Consider the following 23374-nt stretch of genomic DNA (forward strand, 5'->3'; position numbering starts at 1 on the left):
GCTGAATGGGGTGGCTCCCCGGGGAGAGGATGGTGCAGGAGGCCAGTCTGACTCGTCTCCCTGCGCGTACATACCCTGCCGCTGGTTTGGAGACTGGAAGGATTCAGGTATGGACGGAGTCCATATAACAGGCATCCGGACATGTAAGCGAGTTCTCCCCGCAGCGTCAGCCCCGCTGGAAGCCGCGGCTGCACGCTACAGCTTCTAAAGGCAGAAGGGGCGGAAGTACCGATTACGCGTCACTTCCGCCCACAGACGCCGGAGGTGCGTCTCACAGATCAGTCCCCTAACTACACGGGACGGAGAGATTGGTTCCGCTCGGCTATCCTGAATGCACACGCGATTTGAGCGGCAATACAGGGGTTAAATAGCCGGAGAATGGCGGTTTCAGTGGCATTCAAATCTGTTTACAGCGTGGAGTACTACACTGAGTGCTGTTTTTTCCTATCATGGATGCGCCTTCTCCCCAGAAGCCAGATGATGCCCCAGTGAGGTAAGCCCTTTGGTTTTGGGCATCAGTTTGTTTTTATTTTGAGTTAGATATTGAGTGTAGTTTCTGTCTTTTTAGTGTGCCTGTCTCTCCTGTGCATAAGAAGAGAACAGCAAAGTTGAAATTCATTGAATCCATATGCATGACATGTGATCAGACTTTTGCTTCAGCACAGAAGAAGGCAATATGTGAATTGTGTGAAATGGCACAAACTAAGGTGCCTAAAAAGCCAGAACACACTGAGGTCATTAAAGAGTTAATGGCCTGGATGAAAGAGAACTTTGTTTCTAAAAATGAATTTACCCAGAGCCAGTCTGTGAAGAGGTCAAGGGTACAGGCTGAATTCACACCAGAGGAAGATTCCTCAGATGAATTCGAATGTGAGGATAAGGGTTCGTCAGAGGAGTCAGGCGAACTAGAAGAAGTCAGAACATTTAACTTGGAGCTGGTAGAAAGCATGTTAAAACATATATACAAGGCTATGAACTTTAAGGAGGTGGCATCTACCTCTGAGACTAAGGATCCACTGTATGAAGACAGGGATAAAAGAGGAAGAACCTTTCCTGTAAACAAGGTCATAAGAGATATGATACTTAAAGAATGGGTCAGCATGGACAAAAGATTTACCCTAGGAAACCGGGTAGAAAGAATGTACCCGTTTAAAGATGAGGAATTTCTCGGTTGGTGCACTACACCTAAGGTAGACGCAGCGGTGGCCGAAATTATTTCTAAGTCCACTATTCCAGTGGAGGATGCAGCGGCATTTAAAGATGCCATGGATAGAAAGATTGAAACTTCCTTACGCAAGGTTCATTCAGCATCGGCGGGTTCCATGAAGACTAATGTGGCGATGGCGTCAGTGGCCAGGGCGATTAGATTGTGGACCTCTAATCTAAAAACAGACGTGGAGGAGAAGATATCTAAACAGTATCTTTTCAGAAATCTTGATATTATACAAAAAGCTATTGACTTCCTATGTGAAGCTTCTCTTGATGGGGTTTCCTTTGCGGCAAAGGCTATGGCGGCAGGAGTAACAGGCCGTAGGGCTCTTTGGCTAAAACCCTGGAATGCTGACGCTAATTCCAAGAATAAACTAACAAACTTACCCTTTGAAGGAAAGTTCTTATTTGGTTCCAAACTTGATACGATGATACAGAGAATTTCAGGGGGGAAATCTGTCCGCTTACCCCAAGAGAAGAAGAATCGATTTAATTTTCCTGCTCCCACAAGACAAGCATACAGAGAGGCAAAGACATATCGACCGGGGAAGACGTATTACAAAAGAGGAAGTACGAATACCTCTAGACAGTCATTTCGTCAAAACGTTCGTGGCCGATACCAACCTGAGAAGGATTGGAACCAAAAAGGAAAACTATGACTATCATCAAGCAAACATGATTGGCGCCAGACTACTGAGGTTTGTGGCAAGTTGGGAAGAGATAATAAAAGACACTTGGGTGTTGAATATAATTCATCAGGGCTACTGTATCGAATTCGAGACAACACCCCTCCATCACAGATTTGTAAAATCAAAGATACCAAGCGTATCCGAAGAAAAGAAAGCCCTATTTCTGAAAATAGAACAACTCCTACAGACAGAAGCCATAGAAGCGGTCCCAAAAGGGGAACAGGAAAAGGGCTTTTACTCAAATCTATTCTTGGTGAAGAAACCAAATGGGACGTTCAGAACTATCCTGGATCTCAGAGATCTGAATGTCTACATAAAACAAATAAAGTTCAAGATGGAGACCCTAAGTTCCATTGTGATGGGAATCAGAAGGGGAGACTACCTTGCATCAATAGATTTAAAAGATGCGTATTATCATGTCCCAATAAATCCAAGACACAGAAAATTCCTAAGGTTCTCGGTGGCCAATCATCATTTTCAATTTACCTGTCTTCCATTTGGGCTGAAAACTTCTCCGAGAGTCTTTACCAAGGTGCTAGTCACAGTAATTGCAGCTCTGAGGCTCCAAAGGATTCAGGTATGGCCCTACCTAGACGACCTACTGATTGCAGGAGACTCATTGATAGAAACGGAGAACAATGTGAGGAAGACGATAAATCTGCTACAATTTTTAGGTTGGGTAATAAACACAGAAAAAAGCCAGACTACTACGACACAAAGGATACAGTTTATAGGGGCCATGATAGACACAGATCAGTTTCTAATATCCCTATCAGCCGAAAGGTGCCTGAAGATTCAAGAGCTAACAAGTGTGATGTTACAGAAAAAGAGGTGTCCTCTGAGTATGGCTATCCAGATGTTGGGTATGATGGCGTCCTGTATCAGGATCATCCCTTGGGCACAGTGGAGAATGCGAAGACTTCAGTGGTCCCTGATTCCATTACAGAAGAAGGGTTATGCCGATCATCACCTGATCTTACTGAATCAGGAAGTAAGACAAGACCTAAATTGGTGGCAACGAGGTTTAGAAAAAATGAATACCAGTCTAAAAGATCCAACGTTTCGGATACTGACCACAGATGCCAGCCTGTTTGGTTGGGGCGCCCATATAGAAGGAAGGTCCATACAGGGCTCCTGGACAAGAGAAGAAGCGAAGAACTCCTCAAACATGAGAGAATTGCAAGCGGTTTGGGAGTCCATACAGCTCCTAAAAGAAGACATTCGCCATTCACATTTGAGAATAATGTCAGACAATGTGACTGTAGTGTCTCATATAAATCACCAAGGGGGCACAAGAAGTGTCAAACTCATGCATACTGTATGTCAGGGAAGATACTGAGCTGGGCAGAAGACAATCTGGAATCCTTATCAGCGGTGTATATCCCAGGCAAAAGGAATATACTAGCAGATTTCCTGAGTCGAGAGGTGATATCTCCAGGAGAGTGGGAGCTGAACACAGAGGTTTTTTCCCAGATAGAGAAAATATTCGGTACCCCAGAAGTAGACATGATGGCCAATTTTCGGAACAAAAAGGTGAACAACTTTTTCTCAAGATCTTTTCATCCACAGGCTCTAGCCATAGATTCCCTTTCAGTGAAATGGAACTTCAGGCTGGGCTACATATTTCCTCCCTTTCCGATGATCGGGAGAGTTTTAAAGAAACTGAGAGAAGATCAAGTGGAAGTAGTGGCAATATTACCCTACTGGCCGAGGAGGCCCTGGTTCGTCAACGTTCTGAAGATGGCAGTTCAAGAACCTTGGTCCCTACCCAACAGGCAGGACCTACTGCATCAGGGTCCAGTTTATCATCCAGAGCCAACAAAGTTGTCACTAAAGGCATGGAGATTGAGCGGGGCATACTAAGGAGACATAATTTGTCATCCCAAGTCGTGGAAATGATGCTGAAGGCCAGAAAGAACATTTCGTCCTTATCCTATTATAGAACTTGGATCAAGTTCATTGAATGGGGTCAGTTCAGTGGTGACTTTTCATCTATATCAACGGATAGAGTCCTGCAGTTTCTCTATGACGGCTTTCAGATTGGTCTTGCCCCAGCAACTATAAAATCTCAAATCTCTGCCCTAGGAGTGCTATTAGATAGACCTTTGGCAGAAGAGAGACTGATAAAAAGGTTTAACAGAGCCATGAAGAGGATCAGACCACCAGTCAAAGCTATAGTGGCACCGTGGGATTTAAACCTTATGTTAGCAGTATTAGCTAAACATCCCTTTAAACCCTTAACAGATTGTCCTTTAAAGTATCTAACTTGGAAAACTGTATTCTTGGTCGCAGTCACCTCGGCCAGAAGAGTAAGTGAGCTCCAAGCTCTATGGATAGAGGAACCTTATTTAATTGTCTTCCCAGATAGAGTGGTATTAAGGACCCATCCTGAATTTGTACCTAAGGTGATATCATCTTTTCACCTCAATCAAGAGATTGTTCTCCCTAGTTTCTACCCAAAACCTGAAAATGAAGAGCAACAAAGCTGGCATACATTGGACCTAGTCCGGGTCATCTCTGTATATTTGGAAAGAACTAAAGTCTTTAGATCGACCAAACATCTATTTGTCATCCCGAGTGGAGTCCGTAAAGGAAAAGAACCGGGAAAACAGACTATATCCAGATGGATAAGAGAGACGATTGTGGCAGTTTACAAACAGGAAGGCAAGAAAGTACCTCCCATAATACAGGCACATTCCACAAGGGCAGTCTCTACATCATGGGCGAACAAGGCCAAAGCTTCAGTGACCGAAATCTGCAAAGCTGCTACCTGGTCGTCAGTACACACCTTTGTAAAACATTATGCACTTGACGTTTCTCTTGCCCACTTTGGGAAGCATGTTCTTCAGGAGGCAGTATCTGCTGATACCTCCGTGTAATAAAAATATTCATGCATCAGATTACCCTCCCGTTTATTGTCTTGGGTATGTCCCAATGTATGGCTGCCATGGGGATCGTAGAAGAAAGAGTCGAATTATACTCACCGATAATTCCTTTTTCTTCCTAGAGATCCCATGGCAGCCACTGATTACCCTCCCTTGTATTATGATGTGTTTTCTCTAGGGACCTTGGTACGGAGACACTCAAAAGATACAACAGAGGTGAAGGAGGTGTCTATTATACCCAAGGTGGGTGGTCCCAAGAGAAATCAATCCTGTCTGCTCTAGTGGGGGAAGGGAATATCCCCAATGTATGGCTGCCATGGGATCTCTAGGAAGAAAAAGGAATTATCGGTGAGTATAATTCGACTCTTTATCCTATATTGTATTTCCAGTACTATGAACTAATAGGGGGCCTCTGATCAATGGCACGATTCTAATAACACGTAATCTTGTGCGACTGACTCCAACTCCAAGCCTCCTGTATGGCGCAGCATAAGACGAAATTTTACAGCAATTTTGGAAAAAAAAACAAAACAAGGTTTTGCCAGGCGGGTCAGCCAGCTAGTATTGTAATATCTGTGTTAAACCTGTTAAAGTAAGGTGGTATGTGTGCACAGTCCTCTCTGGGTAGGACTGCTCTTGCAGAACCAGTAATTTGCTATTACACGTGTGCAAATTCAGTTTTATTGGCTTTACTCCTATTAGCACATTACAGCATCAGCAGTAATATGGTAAAATGCCCAGCATATATATATATATATATATATATATATATATATATATATATATATATATATATACACACAGCCTCCAGCTAGCATGTTATGTAGAGCACCTCACCAGCCTGTGCCCAACACACGCATGCCATCCTGTGCTTCCAGGAAAAGCACTAGATTAGCCTGTACCTCTATTGAATACCATCCTGCTGGTCCACCCCTAATAGTGTCAAACACCCTCAAGTTTTTGTATTTTGATATTAGGAGAAGTGGTATTTGTACTTGTTTGACGGCGGCAGTTACGTAGTCTGCGTAGTGTCCCTGTCAGAATCAGTGTAGTGTTCCCGTGACCAGCTTAGTCAGCGCCCCTGTCAGAATCAGTGTTGTGTTCCCGTAGCGTACGTTCGCGGCTAGCTGGAGCTTACGTAGTTAGCGTAGTCAGTCAGCGTTAGGCAGTTAGCGTGTAGTCAGTATGTTCGCGGCCAGCCGGAGCTTACGTAGTTAACACAGTCAGTCAGCGTTACGCAGTTAGCGTAGTCAGTCAGCGCTTATTACATTGTGTGGGAACCATTGATCATTTTAACCTGCCTGACATGACAGGTGTGAATGTGTTCCTGAAACACCCCCACTGTCCACGTCTGGCCGAAGCATGGCGAGCGGACGTGTTACGCGTCCTCCCGACCTGTTCATACCCCCACCATCCACGTCAGCGTGGATTTGGATTTTATAAAGTGTGGCGAGCACAGCGGATTACTTGACGTGTATTCCGCATCTGCTCGCCACGCTTCCGGCTTGTTTCTCCTTCATCCACTAGGTGTCACTGGAGTTACACTGGGGAATAGAAGGCGACCACAGGGAGCATGGGCACTTTAAAATAATTAATCAGTGTTACCAAATCCTCCCCTTCTACTTCCCCTCCCAGGCAGTCTTAGATCGTGCCCAAAAGGGAGCAGGTCACATTTGGCTCCTCTCCTGGGCTTTTTGATAATTAGGGCATAAAGCAGCAAGTTTTGCCTTTGAGGACAGGCAGATAGTTGCTGCTACTATCTGCCTGCGACGTGGGAGCCTGCCGGAGGGAGCCGGCTGCTGCTTAAGGGTTTGCGCCCGGCTCCCTGGCTGACAGAGACCACCGTCTCTGGAGCTGTAACGGGCGCCGCTCACACGCAGCGTGCACCCGATCCTCCCCCAGCCCCACCGCCGACGGCATGGCCGCAGCACTGTGAGTATTACCCTGCCTTCCTATTAGAGGAAGGTCAGGGACACAAACGGCGGTGCAGCAGAGGGTTTTTTAAACCTGGCGCCATTATGGGTGACGGAGCTGCCAGGCGGGGGGCGGAGTTACCGCGCGGTACTTCCCAGCAGGCCTTGGCATACCCCAGCGTTCCTGCAAGTCGCGGTGGCCATCTTGGACATTTGGCGCCGTTTGAACACGCTGCTGGAGGCTCCACAGTTGCGCTGCAGATCTATCCTGACTGCAGTTGGGCGATTCCTGTCCCCTGGTGACCGTCCGGCTGAACGCTCTATCCGGTCTGTGAGTTACAGTGGGGATTAGAGCTAGGTGGAGACAGTTTGGGCTGTGTCTCAAAATTAGAGCTATAGCGCTCCTAGGTATATGCCATAGCGCTGTACAAAGCTCTGTGACAGCTCTTTTACTTTCACTGTCTCTCCCTTCCAGCATAATATATTGCTGCCTATCCTATACCTACTATCTGTGATCAGTCTGGTAGTGTGTGGTGATTGCTGGGTGTTCTGTTGAACCATGGCAGGGGGTAGCTCCAAGAGGGTTACTTGCAAGAAGTGTGCTGTTAAATTTACACCTTCTAAGGAGGGAGACTCTGTATGTGATAAATGCGCTGCTTTACCCCCAGCTCCAGAGTCCCCCGTTCATACCCCTGTTTGGGCATCAAAATTAGCTGATGTGATGTCTCATTTAGCTTGCGAGCTCTCTGCAGCTCAAAAGGACAGAGAGACTTCCAGAACTCAACAGGCTTCCTTGACTTCTGCTGTGCAGAGCTTAACAAAGGCCTTGACACCAGCAGAGGGCGCCATTGCTTCATCTTCTAGGCAAAATCCCCCTACCTTACTCAGGAAAAGGGTATTACAGCCCTCTGGGGAGTATGATGATATGCCTGATCTGGAGGAGGGCAAATTTGCCCTTCCAGATAATTATGATGATGATGATGATGATGTGGAACCTGAGGCTCAGGCGTTAGTTACGCAAGAGCCGGCCCCAGCCACTCCAGGTCTGGAGGACCTTATACATATGGTAAAAGTGGCCTGCAAGGTGTCAGATGACACAGACATTCCTGCTCGTCCTTCTTTCTTTGGAAAGAGACAAAGGCAGTCACCCACCTTCCCCCCAGCGGAGGAGTTGGATGAACATATATTGCAGGCTTGGAATCATCCTGATAAAAAATTCCAGGTACCTCAGAGGTTTCTGGCTGCTTATCCTCTTCCACCAGAGGGTAGAAAGAGGGTCAAGATTCCTCCAGTAGTGGACTCTTCAGTCTCACGACTGTCCAAAAAGACGGTTCTCCCGGTGCCGGGTGCAACCACTCTTAAGGATACTTCTGACCGTAAGTTGGAGGTAACCCTTAAGAACATTTTTTCAGCAGCTGGAATTATTCAGCGTCCGGCCCAGGTCGGGTGCTGGGTAAATAAAGCCATGGGGGTATGGGCTTCTCAGATCCTAACAGAGGTCCGTGAGGGCTCTGATCCTGCTTCTATTGTTCAGCTGGCTGAACAGATCCAGGAGGCATCCAATTATTTAATAGACGCCTCTTCTGACGTCTGCATGGTTGCAGCCAAGGTTTCGGCCTTATCTATATCAGCTCGCAGAGCTCTCTGGTTACGCCAATGGCAGGCTGACGCAGAGTCCAAGCGTGCTGTGGAGGCCCTGGCGTTCAATGGGGAGGTTCTTTTCGGGCCAGAGCTCGCCAAGTGGATCTCCCAAGCAACGGGGGGTAAGTCCCACTTCCTTCCCTCAGCGGCTCCTCCAACTACACGCAGGACTCCTCAAAGGCCCTCCTTTCGGTCCTTTCGGCCTACGACCAGATTCAGAGGTCGTTCCAGAGGCGGAGCTCCATCTAGAGGCTCCAGAGGACGAGGCAGAGGCGCCTCGGCAGCTGTCCAGGAGCCCAAGTCCTCCAAGCCAACCGCATGACTGTCCACGGTCTCATCTGGGGGATCCCAGAGTCGGGGCCCGACTGCTGTCCTTCTCTCACATCTGGCTGCAGTCTTGTCAGGATTCGTGGGTAAGGGATCTGGTGACCCAGGGTTACAAAATCCATTTCAGGTTAGTCCCTCCAAATAGGTTTTTCAAGACCGGTCTCCCAGTCTCAGGAGACAAGGCGCAACTTCTGTTGTCAGCAATCAACAAGCTGCGGACAACGGGAGTTGTGATACCAGTACCCAAGGATCAGCGTACTCAGGGATACTACTCCAGTCTGTTACTTGTGCCGAAGCCGGATGGCTCGGTAAGGCCTATACTAAATCTAAAGGATTTGTATCCGTTTCTACAAGCGGTCAAATTCAAGATGGAGTCCCTGCAGTCGGTGATTCAGGGACTGGAACAGGGAGAGTTCCTGGTATCCTTGGATATCAGGGACGCATACCTGCACATCCCCATCTGGCCTCCTCACCAGGCCTTCCTCCAGTTCGCTATACAGGAACAACACTGGCAGTTCCAGGCCCTGCCGTTCGGTCTCTCATCGGCCCCCAGGGTCTTCACCAAGGTGATGGCGGTGATGATGGAGGTCCTCAGGGCACAGGGGATTACCATCATCCCCTACTTGGACGATCTTCTTCTGAAGAATCGTTCGAGGGAGGCCCTGTTGTCCAACATACGGCTCACCCAGGAGACTCTCATCAGTCATGGGTGGATTCTGAACTTTGCAAAGTCTCAGCTACAGCCGTCCCAACGTCTTCTCCTTTTTGGGGATGATTCTTGACACCCAGCAGATGAAGGTTTTTCTACCGCCCGACAAAGTTCAGTCCCTGCAGGTCCTGGTCAGGTCGGTCTTGCGACGGCCAAAGGTAAAGGTGCACCTTTGCACCAGACTCTTGGGGAAGATGGTGTCCTCCTTCGAGGTGGTACAATATGGCCGCTTCCACTCGCGCCAATTCCAGTTGTCTCTCCTTCACCAGTGGTCAGGGTCTCACCTGCATCTTCAGCAGCGGGTGACCCTGTCTCCTCGAGCCCGTCTGTCTCTGCTGTGGTGGCTCAACTCCGAAAACCTGCAAAGGGGCAGGAGATTCGGCATATGGGAGTGGACTCTCCTCACCACAGACGCCAGCCTTCGAGGCTGGGGGGGCGGTAACGCTGGAACACCAGTTCCAGGGTTTATGGACGAGGCAGGAGAGCTTACTCTCCATCAATGTGCTGGAACTCAGAGCAGTCTACTATGCTCTTCTGCAGGCGGGACACCTGCTGCAGAGCAGAGCAATCAGAGTTCAGTCCGACAACGCCACAGCCGTCGCCTACATAAACAAACAGGGCGGCACTCGGAGCAGGGCGGCGATGAAGGAAGTAAGCAGGATCATCCTCTGGGCTCAGAACCATGCTCAGGCCTTGTCAGCGGTGTTCATCCCCGGAGTAGACAATTGGGAGGCTGACTTTCTAAGTCGGCAACATGCCCACCAGGGGGAGTGGTGCCTCAACCCTCAGGTATTTCAGTCCCTAATACATCGTTGGGGGTGTCCGCAGGCGGATCTGATGGCGTCCCGCCACAACTTCCAGCTCCCAACATTCTTCGCGCGGACTCGAGATCCTCAGGCCGCAGGGGTGGACGCTCTGGTCGCCCCTTGGCCGTTCCAGTTCGTTTACCTCTTTCCTCCCTTTCCGCTGATACCTCAGGTATTACAGCGCATTCGCAGGGAGGGGGTAACAGTACTTCTGATAGCGCCGGATTGGCCCCGGCGCTCGTGGTACACCAACCTGACGGATCTTCTAATCGACGAGCCGTGGCCGCTACCTCTTCAAGAGGACCTCCTCAGTCAGGGTCCCTTCATCTACCCAGATTTAGGACGTCTACATTTGACGGCGTGGCTGCTGAGAGGTCCATCTTGAGACATGCAGGTATCCCTAGGGCGGTGATACCTACAATGATGAGGGCCAGGAAGGAAGTCACCTCCAGACACTATCATCGTATTTGGAGATCCTATGTGGCGTGGTGCGAAAGACGCAGAGTGTCCCCCACTCTGTTCAAGAAGGCTCGGTTGCTCCTGTTTTTACAGGAGGAGTTAAACTCTGGACTTAGACTGAATACACTTAAGGTGCAGGTTTCAGCACTTTCAGTTTTTTTCCAGAAACGTATAGCTCTCATTCCGGAAGTCCACACTTTTTTCCAGGGGGTGCTGAGGCTTCAGCCCCCTATTCGTCCGCCTACGGCTCCCTGGGACCTAGAGTTGGTCATCGATATTTGAGCCGTTGGAAGAGGTGGATCTTCGATATCTCACTTGGAAGGTGGTTCTTCTTTTGGCTCTGGCCTCGGCCAGACGCGTTTCGGAACTGGGGGCGCTTTCTTGTCGCTCACCGTTCCTCCAGTTTCACCCGGACAGAGCGGAGCTCCGTACCAGTCTCTCCTTCCTTCCAAAGGTGGTCTCAGCGTTCCACGTGAACCAACCCATAGTGGTTCCAGTATTCACAGAGGCTTCACCTGAGGATAGGTCCTTGGATGTGGTGAGGGCCCTTCGGATTTATGTCTCTCGCACGGCCTCTCTTCGCAAGACGGATGTCTTGTTTGTTACCTACGACCCAGTGCGTCGTGGATGGCCAGCTTCAAAGCAAACGCTGGCCAGATGGATCCGTCTGACAATTCGTCAGGCATACCTTGCTGAGGCTCAGACGCCTCCTACTAACATAGGTGCGCACTCCACCAGATCGGTGGGTCCTTCATGGGCGGCTGCCCGGGGGGTCTCCTTGCAACAGCTCTGTCGTGCTGCGACATGGTCGGGTCGGCACACCTTTGTGCACTTTTATAGGTTTGATACCTTTGCGGCACCAGCTTCTCAGTTTGGCCGCTCTGTGTTAAGGGGATCTCAGCGCTCACCCACCCGGGTTGAAAGCTCTGGGACGTCCCCAGTGTAACTCCAGTGACACCTAGTGGATGAAGGAGAAACAGGGATTTTGTACTTACCGTAAATCCTTTTCTCCGAGTCCACAGGTGTCACTGGACGCCCACCTCAGCGCTGTTCTCCACCTGTTATGTTCAGTGTTAGGTCCCTTGTGGGTAACCTCTGGAGTTTTCCCTTGTCAGGGTTATTTAAACATGGTTATTACACACCTGTCTCGTCTGGTTTGACTCTGTGTGTGTGTGTTTGTTTTTTCATATGTATATATATATCCTTTTTCTACTATACGTATTGAATGATGTTATGTTGTGATGAACCTCCTCTCGGATGTGTGTTATATCTTTCTGCTCCCTTTCGGGCACGATCTTTATGACTGCCTGGGAGGAGAAGTAGAAGGGGAGGAGTTGGTCACACTGATTAATTATTTTAAAGTGCCCATGCTCCCTGTGGTCGCCTTCTATTCCCCAGTGTAACTCCAGTGACACCTGTGGACTCGGAGAAAAGGATTTACTGTAAGTACAAAATCCCTGTTTTCCACGTCCCCTCGCAGGGCGCGCTGCGCTTGCCATGCTTCGGGCTCGGTGGCTCGCTGCGCCCAACACACTTTATAAAATCAACTCCACGCCGACGTGGATAGTGGGGGTATGAACAGGTCGCGAGGACGCGTAATGCTCGCCACGCTTCGGGCTGATGTGTATAGTGGGGGTTTGAAAAAGAAGGCTTTTGCTAGTATGTAACATGGAGCACTGGCAAATGTGTCCTTTATTGTGTATAAGACGCACTTGCAACCACCACCCCCCCCTTTGTGCCCGAGACACACAGGCAGGGTTGCTGTACCCTGCTCCAAGAATTACTGAGATGCACAAGCGTATGAGACGCTCGTGCTTCTCAGGCAGATGGAGCGCCTCTCCGCCGGCACCCGCATGATCGCCTCTCCGCCAGTGTCCGCCAGCGCTGGGGATCTGGCGCAGTCTGAGAGGCGCTCACTACACTTGCCAGGGACAGAGCTGCAGCTCGCGAGCACAGTACGCTGCCTGAGGGGGACACTATGCTGACTACGCAGGGCTGCCGCGGGGACACTACACTAGGCAGCCGTTGGGCTACGCTGACAACGTAGCTTAGCCTGCTGCCATGAAACTACACAAGTACCGGAGAAGTTTCCAATAATTCACAGGAGGGTATTATGGGGAAGAGAAGGCAAATAATGGAAACTTTACTGAATAGATTGTTCAATTGCAGCGACTAAATAAAGCCCTTTAACATAAATATATATTTCTAGATATAGCGTTGATATTTAAATTAAACAATACGTGCTTCCTTTAAATATAACTAAGCATGATACTGTGTTGTACCTCCAGATATAACAGGTCTTCCACAGAGTGGGGACAACCAAAGGCAGTGGTACAGGAGGAACAGGACGTGGATATGAATGGAGAAGATGCCGATGAGGAACCGGAACAAGAGGAGTCTGCACAAACCCCCAAACTGAAAGCAAAAACAGGTCTGTTCCAGAACCACTTCTGGGGTCATTACTTCTGCAGTTACCACTCTGCCCTCTGTAGGAGGACGGGACCATACATGATGTTGTATATGCTAATCACTTGTCCAATAGCAGTGATGATATATGCATAGCTCCGCCCTCCTACTTTCATATCACCTGTTATATCCAAGTCCAATTATGTTGTAATCAATGTGAATGTTAAAATCGCTTATTGTCATTGTGGAGTCAGATGCAGATGCGTGTGTCCCTTACCCTGTTCGCGCCTGCAGTATTCAATGACACCGGCAAGTGGAGTTTGTACGGCAAGGATGGCTTTTCCTCACTGAAAATAAGCCATGCTCGCCGTATTCAGTGTAAGGGCCAAATCCTCACCGTGAGAGGCCGGCGAGCCTCGTAATTTTAATGGCCACACTCGCCGTTTCCACCTCACGTCAGGGAACAGGCAAACTTCTATGTTCGCTGCTAGGCCATGGAATACCGCTATTTATGTTGGTGCCGCTGCAGAGTCACTTTTGTGACATACATCCAGCACTGATATATATAGCTTTGTGTGTCTTTAGACATTGTCCCTTGTGTATGAATATAGGCATAGAGTGCGACTCAGATGGGATGGCGGCTTGAGTTGCCTTCCGCCCCGTTCCATCCCAGCAGGCTTATATTGCTGCAGGTGTGGCCAACAAAGTCTGATTTAGAAACCCAATGTTTGCTGGTGTAACTGTATCCCTCCTCTGTTCACAGCACTAACGCTCTCCAACAGGAGCGTCACATCGCCTGAACAGCCCGCTGCAATGTCTGGTAAGCGGCTGTTCCATCACCACGCTTGGCCTTGTGTTCTCCAACCGACGAACTCACCATCTTCTCTTCTCTTTCCTCAGGGGCAATTGTGTCCAGCAGCCAAGGCAGAGTCAACCCCTTCAAGGTGCTTTCTTTTGCTTTTAGTTTTTTTTAGATGTGTCGCATTTGTGTGATTAAGCTTTTATTAGAACTGCGATTGCGTTGCACCGTCCTGGTCATCTACATTGCACCGTCCTGGTCATCTACATTGCACCGTCCTGGTCATCGTAAACTTCATCATAAAGGTGTCGCTTAATTCTGCTGACTTATTAACGGCTCCACGAAGTCTGTTCCACGGTAGCATCGCTAACCTTTGGGTAAATCCAAATGTCACTATTGGTCGACAGGTGGACACATGAAAAGATCGACATTGACAAAATGTCGACACAAGCAAAAAGGTCATAACTAAAATGGTTGACTCTTGAAAAGGCGTTTTATAAAAATTAAGAGGATTTGATGTCTGTTGAATTCTGCCGACGAGGGCCCGCAATACCTCGCATGGCTCTGATGTCTACCTTTTTATGTGTTAACCATTAATCTGTCAATGTCGACCTAGACCAGTGTTGTTGAACTACATATCCAAGCAGGCATGTTAAAACTGTAGTAGGGCATGCTGGGATGTGTAGTTCAGCAACAGCTGGAGGGCCAGCTATCACTGACCTAGACCATAGAGTGTATGCAATGCTATGATGGTGAGCAGCGCTGATAGCTCCCCGTCAGAGTAGTCAATCGCTTCCCCTTCACTCACCATTTCCACCTCGCGGGTTCTTTTCAGCAAGGTGGAAACAGTGAGTGTGGCCATCAAAAAGGTGGGGCTTGCCACAAAATGCAGCGGACCTCGCCTTTTAAGGGAGAGGAGAGGATTTTTCCCAAACATTGAATACGGCGAGGGAGGCTTGGATGGCGAGGATGTCGTTGCCTCATCGAAAATAAGCCATCTTTGCAATGCAAACCCCCCTCACTGCCGCATTGAATACACCTCAATGTCTACCTCATTTTCATTTGTCCACCTAATACCTATTGACTGTCGACCAATCAACTGGATCTCCCAAAGGTTATAGCCGATACTACGACACAGAGACAGTGATGAGTCAGCGCATTACATTGTAAAAAATTAATTCAAAGGTGCGTTGCCAGTCGGCCGCATGGTGCAAATCCGGTGCATACATCGCCATGGTGATAGAATTTGCGCCAGTCCGTTAATCTGGTCTCGATGTTCATACCTTACGTATGCGGGGAAGGCTGCTTGGGCTTATGCACAGTAGTAATACCGTCCCTGGCTTTATTACACTAGATGTCAGATGAAGGATGAGTCATGATATCAACTTGAAGAAATCTCATTTTGAAGCCTTCAAATACGTCACACAAGGATCCTGTCCGTAGATAACGGCAGACACTGTGGCTGCCGCTTGTGCAGGGCATTCAGCAAAGGAAACATGCTGCAGATGTAATACACCGCTCCCTGCCAAGCACTTATTGTCGGGGAGAGCTTTAATGACCTTCACTGAAGACGACCTGCAGTAGAAATTGGAGGTGTTGAGGAGTTTGTGGGTTATTCAGAGTGCAAAGCACTTTTTTTTTTAAACAAATGGGCAAAAACATGCTGCACTGCAGGTGGGGCAGATGTAACATGTAGTTTTTATTTTTTTATTTTATAGCGCACACATATTCCGCAGAGCTTTACAGAGAATATTTGAACATGCACATCCGTCCCTGCCCTAGATTCCGTAAACTGGCCATGTATTCCATGGCCGAACACCTTGCTGCAATGAGTGACCTTGTGGTGACAGAGTACCGGTGATGCTTGGCACGTGTTTTGCAGGCAGACTCCCTGCTTTATTGGAAGACTGAAAGTTAAAGTGCCCATACAACGAGCTGATTTCAGATGATTGTGACGAATCGGGCCGTGAAATCGGCTCGGTTTGATGTCCCCTCAGGTCCGATGCACGGGCCCGTGCGAATCGGACACGAGCAGGTGGTCTGACCTGCTGGCCATTCGACCACCCGTCCTGGGACCTCCTTCCCATTAGGCGGGGGATGGGCTGTGGGGTCCGGCCAGCTAGTGGTGGGGGCAGGGTCCGGGCAGTGTTGAAAACACTGGCCGGACACGGATTGGCTGAAACTCAGCCAATCCGCGTCCGGCCAGTGTGTTCAAATTCAGCAGTTCTTCCTGCGCCGCCGCAAGGACCCCGCTGCCTGTCACATGCCGCAGGTACCCAGCTGCCCGCCCCGTGGACTCCCCTGCCTGTCAGCTCCCCAGGGATATACATGCAATAAATCGCATGTGATTTATTGCACGTATAATTTGGAACATCAAGTGCCAAATCGTAAGCAGCTGCCGGGGGTCTTTCAAGGGCAAACTGGTTCGACTTGTCCTAAGGACAAGTTGGACCCAGTGTATGGGGGCCTTAAGTCTACCATTAAAATCAGGGACTATTCCTGCATCAAAATGTATGTTACCTTTTAAATAGCATCTTTATACTTGAATTACATTGTAATCATCTCATTCCTTCTATATTCCTCCTGACGTGAGGCTATGCTAGTCCAGTACTGCAGGCCTATTGTGTTTCCCTGTGGTGCATAATTAACCCTTTGAGTGCCAAGTGAGTTTGTCAAAATTGGTGTGAAAATTGCCAAGCAAACATTTTTATTCATCGTAATGGCGTGTCACGGTTACCTTATATAGGAAATACAATGTTTGCTTACACACCTTTTTTTTATTTGAATTTATATAACAAATGTGAGCGACGCCGGCATTTATTGCAGATATTTTGCGCATCGCTCACAAAGCTGTTGGCACTCAGGGTTAATGGATCACTCTTTTAGTCCCTTCTGAAGCATTTCTTATAATATGTCATCTTTCTGTACATCACAAGGTATCCGCAAGTCAGAAAAGCCCGGCGTTGGCTGGCAACTCCACACGTATCCTGGATAACATGGGTAAACTGCCCAAGAAGCCTCCGGTGGCGGTAAAGCAGGCGACGAGCAAGCCCAGTTCTGTAGTGATAAAGCCGCTCAACCCACGAGCCAAGCCCAAGAAGGTAGTTTGCACAGTACTGTTCTGTTCTTTAGATGCGCCATGTTCTAAAGCTAGCAATGTGTATTGTACAATGCCTGCACACAAGGGTTATGGAACAATGTCAACTACATTTCATCACATAAACTGTTAATATTTCCCTGCATTGTGGAAGCTACAGTAGCACTGAGTGCGGCGTGCATTGGTATACTCGTCCAATTGCACAATTGCTCCTATTCCTAGTGCGAGATGGAAGCGGATTCAATTTTTTTTTTTTTTAATAACAAGGTCAGAATTTCTGACCAAATTTTTTTTTAGTAACGGAAATGTGCAGATTTCTGTTACAAACCCCCCCCCATTGTGTCGTTACGTCGGTCCTGGTTCCCCATATACAGGGGAAAAAAGTGGGGATTCCCTGTATTTAAGAAACCAGCACCAGGCTCATGGACCAGTCCTGGTTGCAAAAATACGGGGGGACAAAATCACCGGTGGTCGTTTTTTTTAATTTTTTGGGGGTTATTTTAATGGTGCTATTACATTTGCGATTTTGATGTTTTCTCATAGAAAACCTCTGGAAACTATTTTGAATGCGCAAATTTTTTTTTTTATTCTCGGAAGGTCAAATATGCTAATGTTACCGCAATTTGCACCTTACTACATGTGCGATTTTCAGTCGTTTTTTACCAAAAAAAAAAAAACCTTGGAAAAAAATGATATTTCGCCCCTAGTGTCTGCCTCAAATTGATAGATCCAAGCCAGTGACTTAGGGTGTGGACACTCAAAAATATGACACCGTGCAAGGAGCAACTGAGAAGATAGAGCTCTTCTGATGCTGTACATAAGCTATATACAGTAGTGAGATATATGTATATATTGTATCCATCTGTATACTGCTGAATGTGACCATTTATTAGGAATCCAATCAAGAGGTCAACTTTAAAAAAAAAATTTTTAACTGAATTGTCCACACTTCACGATCCAAGTGGTTATAGAAGGAGTATAGTGTGCCCAGCATAGTGGTACACTAATACTATGTAGATGTCGACTGCAGAAATGGTTTATTTTTTATTTTTGCCTATGTTGACCTTTTTCAGGTGTCGACCTATTAATCCATTCCCCATGTATTACCGCTGGGACCGGAGCGTAATAAATATAATCAGTGTTAGTTTTGCAGCAATAGTTGATGTTCCAGTTACAACGAGCTCTGTTATTTGTTGGGAATCACACCCGAGCTATGTTTTTCTTTGCTTAGGGCCAGAGTACGTTATTTCAAGGTATCCTGCCTGTATCCACCGGGAAACACACATTAGATAAAGAAAAATCCATTCCGGACTCAACTCTTAGCTCGACACCGGAGAACACGGCGCCAAAAAGGTAAGCTGAACCCCCACCCCTCGTCCCGATGGCCGGTCTAATGTCCGTTTTTGTTTTCTACCCAGTCTGCTCGGTTAAGTTTGCTGTGCTCATATATAGTGTTCATTCTAGCACCCGCCATCTTTGAAAACCCATGCAGTTCCTCTTCCCTGCCTGGGGTGTCGCTGTCTGCTGTAGTGCTTCTAGCACAGTGTGGTCTGTATATCAGCACTAATATGCAAACCAGACCTGTGCTAGAAACACCACAGCAGACAGCGACACCCCAGGCAGGGAATAGGAACTGCATGGGTTTTCAAAGATGGCGGGTGCTAGATTGAACACTAACACGTTATATACATTGCAGTATACGTGCACCCCAGTAGCCTGGTCGTCTCCCCCTCACTTTGTGTATGCAAGCAACCTATAGAGAATCTATTCCTACACATCCAATGCTCGATCACATACGTGAGTGTGACTTTTAATATGGTCATTAGGTTGACGTGCTTTGCGTCGACATGGCTTAGGTCAACACATAAAATAGGTTGACGCGGTTGGAAGTGCGACACAAGCATTAGGTTAACAGTGGGAAGGTTGACAGTTAAAAGGTTGACGTGAGTTTTTCAGGTGTTCATTTTGACGGGCGGTATTTCATGCCCTACCATCCACTACAGCAGTGATGGCTAACCTTGACACTCCAGCTGTTGTTGAACTACACATCCCAGCATGCCTTGCATCAGTTTCAGCATGGTCAAATAGTAAAACTGTAGCAGGGCATGCTGGGATGTGTAGTTCAATAACAGCTGTAGTGTCAAGGTTAGCCATCACTGCACTACAGCATGGTGGGAGAATAAATGAGTGTGCCAAGCGCAGTGAGTCATGTAAGGGGACACGGAACACTGACTATTTCCGTGTCGACATTCCGGACAAAAAAACAACGTGAAAAACTCTTGTCATCCTTTTGATTGTCAAACTTCCCATTGTCAAGGTCCTTTTTTTTTTTTTTTTTGCCAACGGGCGGTATTTTATGCTTTACCATCCACTATGGCGTGGTGGGAGAATATAAATCACTCGAAGCACTTACCCAGTGTCCATGTCGACATTAGGGGCAAAAAAAGGTGAAACCGAGATTTATGTCTTACCTGTTAAATCTCTTTCTTCGAGGACGTCAGGGGCCACAGGGATTACATTGGGTAGAGAGTGAGGTCACGACCTTTCCAGCACCAGAAAGGATAAAACTTCTGGACTGCCCAGAGACAGCCCTGGCTCCTCCCTCCTCTACCCCGCCTCCTAGGCTAGCTTACTTTCAGTTTTTCCCAAAGCCAGGCAGGAGACAAGATAGAAGGAAGAGAAACCCATACAGTAACACATTCAACCAATATATGTGTGTGTGGTTGCTCAACAGAGGAACCATAACTGTGACATGTATAAGTACCTCAACAAAGGAACTTTTAACTAAGTTCACTCAACGGAGGAACTATGAACTTCAATACCATGAAGCAGGCGCGGCAGGGAGGGATCCCTGTGGCCCCTGACGTCCTCGAAGAAAGAGATTTAACAGGTAAGACATAAATCTCGGTTTCTTCTGCGGCAGACGTCAGGGGCCAGAGGGATTACATTGGGATGTCCTAAAGCAGTCACCTAAGGGTGGGGACGCGCCTGTGCCGCGGCCAGTATATTCTGGCCGAATGCCGAGTTCTGAGAGGCAAACATAACAAACGCAAAAAAGCGTAAGAAATCGTTGGCAGACGACCAAGTTGCCGCCTTGCCAAGTTGCTCTGCCGTTGCACCACCTGTAAAAGCCCGAAACACACCCACAGATGTAGTGGAATGAGCCCGTACCCCTGCAAGAACGGGGAGTGAGGTGAACAAGGAATCCTGCTTGATAAACGACCGCAGATATCGGCTGGCAATAGTCTGCATGGTAGCAGACCAGCCCCTCTTATGAATTCTCTAGTAGATAAAGAGAGAGTCAGATGGCCAAAGTATTACAGCGTGATGTACATAGACATGCAAAGCACAGACCATCTCCAGTTGATTGCTGCCTAGGAGAGACCGCCGGCCTACAAAGGGCAGGGATCACTATCTCCTGGATGACCTGAAATTCAGGAACCACCTTGTGAGGTGTAAAGTAATGTTTCAAAGAATCCGTTCTATGAGAATGAAAGACCATGAAGGGCGAATGACCTGACAGAGCCTACCGGGCAGACACCCAGCAGCAACGGTCAACAGGCAAACCGTTGTCCCAGTTAGCCTGTAAAGAGCCCTAAAGGGCCTAAAGAATCAGAGAAAGATTTTATCAAACCACCATGTTTGTAACAACCAGAGGTTGGATCTGCAGGACCCCTGCCAGAATGAGCGGAGATCGTACCACAAAGCTCATAGGCTGTGGAATACAAAGGAGAGAGCCAAGCCCTGTTCCTTTAAAGAAAACAGGCGGAGGCCAGCCCCCACTACTTCTACCGAAAGGACAAAACCCTAGAGAAACGGTAAATTCTGGGATTGAATTAAATCCCGTGGCTCTTAATAAGGTTGTCTTAACAACCCTGTGAGCAGTTCTGGCCCCAGAGGCAGACAGATAAGAGAGACCCCCTAACAGGGTTCACAGATCCGAGAACCAGATTCTCCTGGATTAAGGTGCCCCCACCTCCACTTTTAATGTACAAATTACTTTGAGGAGGAGCAAAAATGGGGAAAAGCCTACCTTCGAACGAATAGCCACTGGACTGACATTACAGAGCGTGGACTCTGTAACCTGCAGGGTCTCGAGACCTGGACACATACAGGGTGACCTGGTAAATGTGACGCAAAGCCATCAATCCACCATTGGTCCACCCCAATGGCCTACCAACCACAGGAACACCTCCGAAGGGAGGGTCCATCTGCCGGTATAGTTTTGCCAACAAGGCCGGGATCTTGCGCTGCACCCATTGGAAGAAGCGGGAGGCCTAAGCCTACAGCACCTGGTATTCCCAGACGGTCTCCCATCCAAGTACTAACCAGGCCTGACCCTGCTTGGCTTCCAAGATCAGACGAGATCAGGCGTGTTCAGGGTGGTGTGGCCGTAGGCTCATAGCCAGGCCCACTCAGAGTGTCACCCTAGTGGTTGATAACAAACCACCCTTTTTGCATCACCCGACTGGACCTGCACAGGGTGACCTAGAAACCAAGGTTCTACCTTGCAGAAATCCCACAGGACTGTCTTTTTCACTTAGGTTTCAAGACCGAAGCATCTTTTCCATAATAGCATTATCCAGTCTATGCCTTAAGATGTACTGTTGCGTGTATAAAACACGGATTTACCAAAAGGATCAGTTTTGGTTATAATGTATGTGTATGTAGATACATTAGAAAACAAACAAACAGGAAACTATATCGAACCGCTGTTTGAATGTAAGAAGCGAGAATGCTGACCTAGCACCGCTATATATATACACATATATATATATATATATATATATATATATATATATATATATATATATATATATATATATATATATATATATATATATATATATATATATATATATATATATATATATATATATATATATATATATATATATATATATATATATATATATATATATATATATATATATATATATATATATATATATATATATATATATATATATATATATATATATATATATATATATATATATATATATATATATATATATATGTCAGTGTGAGTGCCGGACACCTGCTACAAATCCACATATATATATATATATTGTGTATGTACATGTGTGTATATATATATATATATATACACATGTACATACACAAATGCCTACAAACATAAACATATGCATTCATGTACCCCTATATAATAGGTCGTACAGATTAAGAGGCAACATATTGGTATATAGCATATGGTGGCGCTGAAATGAACAAGGCCGTCAACATTGGCAACCAGTAAAACTTCTACCAAAGTGAGATTGCGTCCCTGAAGGGATGCATAGTCAAGGCCATATTAGCTTTTAATTATAAAAGCTACAGCCAGTGTTACTCCGCTAACATAACTTAAAGGAGAACCATAAGAAATGACAAACCGAATTGTTTGTGGGAGAAAACGGGAGTACCTGGAGTAATCCCACGCAAGTACGGGGAGAATATACATAAACTCCACACAGTTAGGGTAATGGCATTGTTTGAATGGAACCCATGTTATCTACAACAGCTGGTGTTCCCATGTGATCTCAAACGAGATTGGGCATATCCAGTGTGTTATGAATATAGATTGACATCAGTGCCGTGAGGTAGTAATGTTAACCATTACACAGTTCGTACTGCACCTCCACAGCTGCATCTCCCAAAAATGCTACCCCGCTGGGGTGCAAGGCTACTAGAGGCCTGGAGGAATTCTAAGTCAAATTATCTCAAATGTGCGATCTGCATGTTACATGCATGTGATCCGAATGTAAATCCGACTACATAGTCAGATCCCACACTGGATTGTATTGTGCGTACACACCACAACCAGCTCTATATGTGACAGTGCAATGTTCCAACTTCCAATGACCAGGAATACCGAAGGTTATCCTGTGGAGAAATTACACTTCAGAGTCCACCGTTGGTGACGTTTGCCATAGTGCCCTGTCAGAACATGAAATAACCCCTGCTATTGTGGGGACTGAATCCTTATAGCCGTGCGCCTTGTCTACTTAAGAGACGGGAGCGTTGCTGAAAGTTAGCAGAGGTGTCTTACACTAAGTGTCTGGACCAGAACTGTAATGGCTGCACACACTGTGATTTCTAATTGACTTGCTATGGAAAACTTTGCTAACTCATGAGTTAGTAACATACAAGTCATGCTATCTGCATTAGACATTGCTGCCCTTGCCTTTGATTAATGGAGTGACCTCTGTGTCACTCTGATAGCAGGGTATAAGACTTCCTGCTGTCCTCTGTATGACCTAGCTGGCAGCAAACTGTCCCCCCATAAACTGTAATCTGAGAACACAGTATCTTTCTGGAAGAAAGCAAGAAGGGGTTTTTATTTTGTCAGCCAGCAGATACACATTGCACAATTAGAGGCTTATTGCAGAAATCTAACGATCTCTGTCACAGAGGAAAAATACATCAGGGAAGGC

The 23374-nt window shown here is 47.1% G+C and overlaps 1 protein-coding gene and 1 non-coding gene across 2 annotated transcripts in view; one reads left to right on the top strand and one right to left on the bottom strand.

The window, feature by feature from the left end:
* WDHD1 (WD repeat and HMG-box DNA binding protein 1) overlaps positions 1-23374 on the top strand; it is a 73166-nt gene that overhangs the window by 44365 nt on the left and 5427 nt on the right. Inside the window, exons 20-24 of the mRNA XM_083167283.1 lie at positions 12927-13069; positions 13808-13864; positions 13945-13988; positions 16780-16944; positions 18172-18293. Coding sequence (XP_083023409.1) covers positions 12927-13069; positions 13808-13864; positions 13945-13988; positions 16780-16944; positions 18172-18293 — 531 coding nt within the window. The remainder of the gene's footprint in view (positions 1-12926; positions 13070-13807; positions 13865-13944; positions 13989-16779; positions 16945-18171; positions 18294-23374) is intronic.
* Positions 21221-21339, bottom strand: LOC146051341 (5S ribosomal RNA). The gene has a single exon (XR_014466734.1). It is a non-coding gene; the product is annotated as a 5S ribosomal RNA (ribosomal RNA).

This window comes from Crinia signifera, chromosome 12 (assembly GCF_055691185.1).
Source record: "Crinia signifera chromosome 12, ASM5569118v1, whole genome shotgun sequence".
Taxonomy (NCBI): domain Eukaryota; kingdom Metazoa; phylum Chordata; class Amphibia; order Anura; family Myobatrachidae; genus Crinia; species Crinia signifera.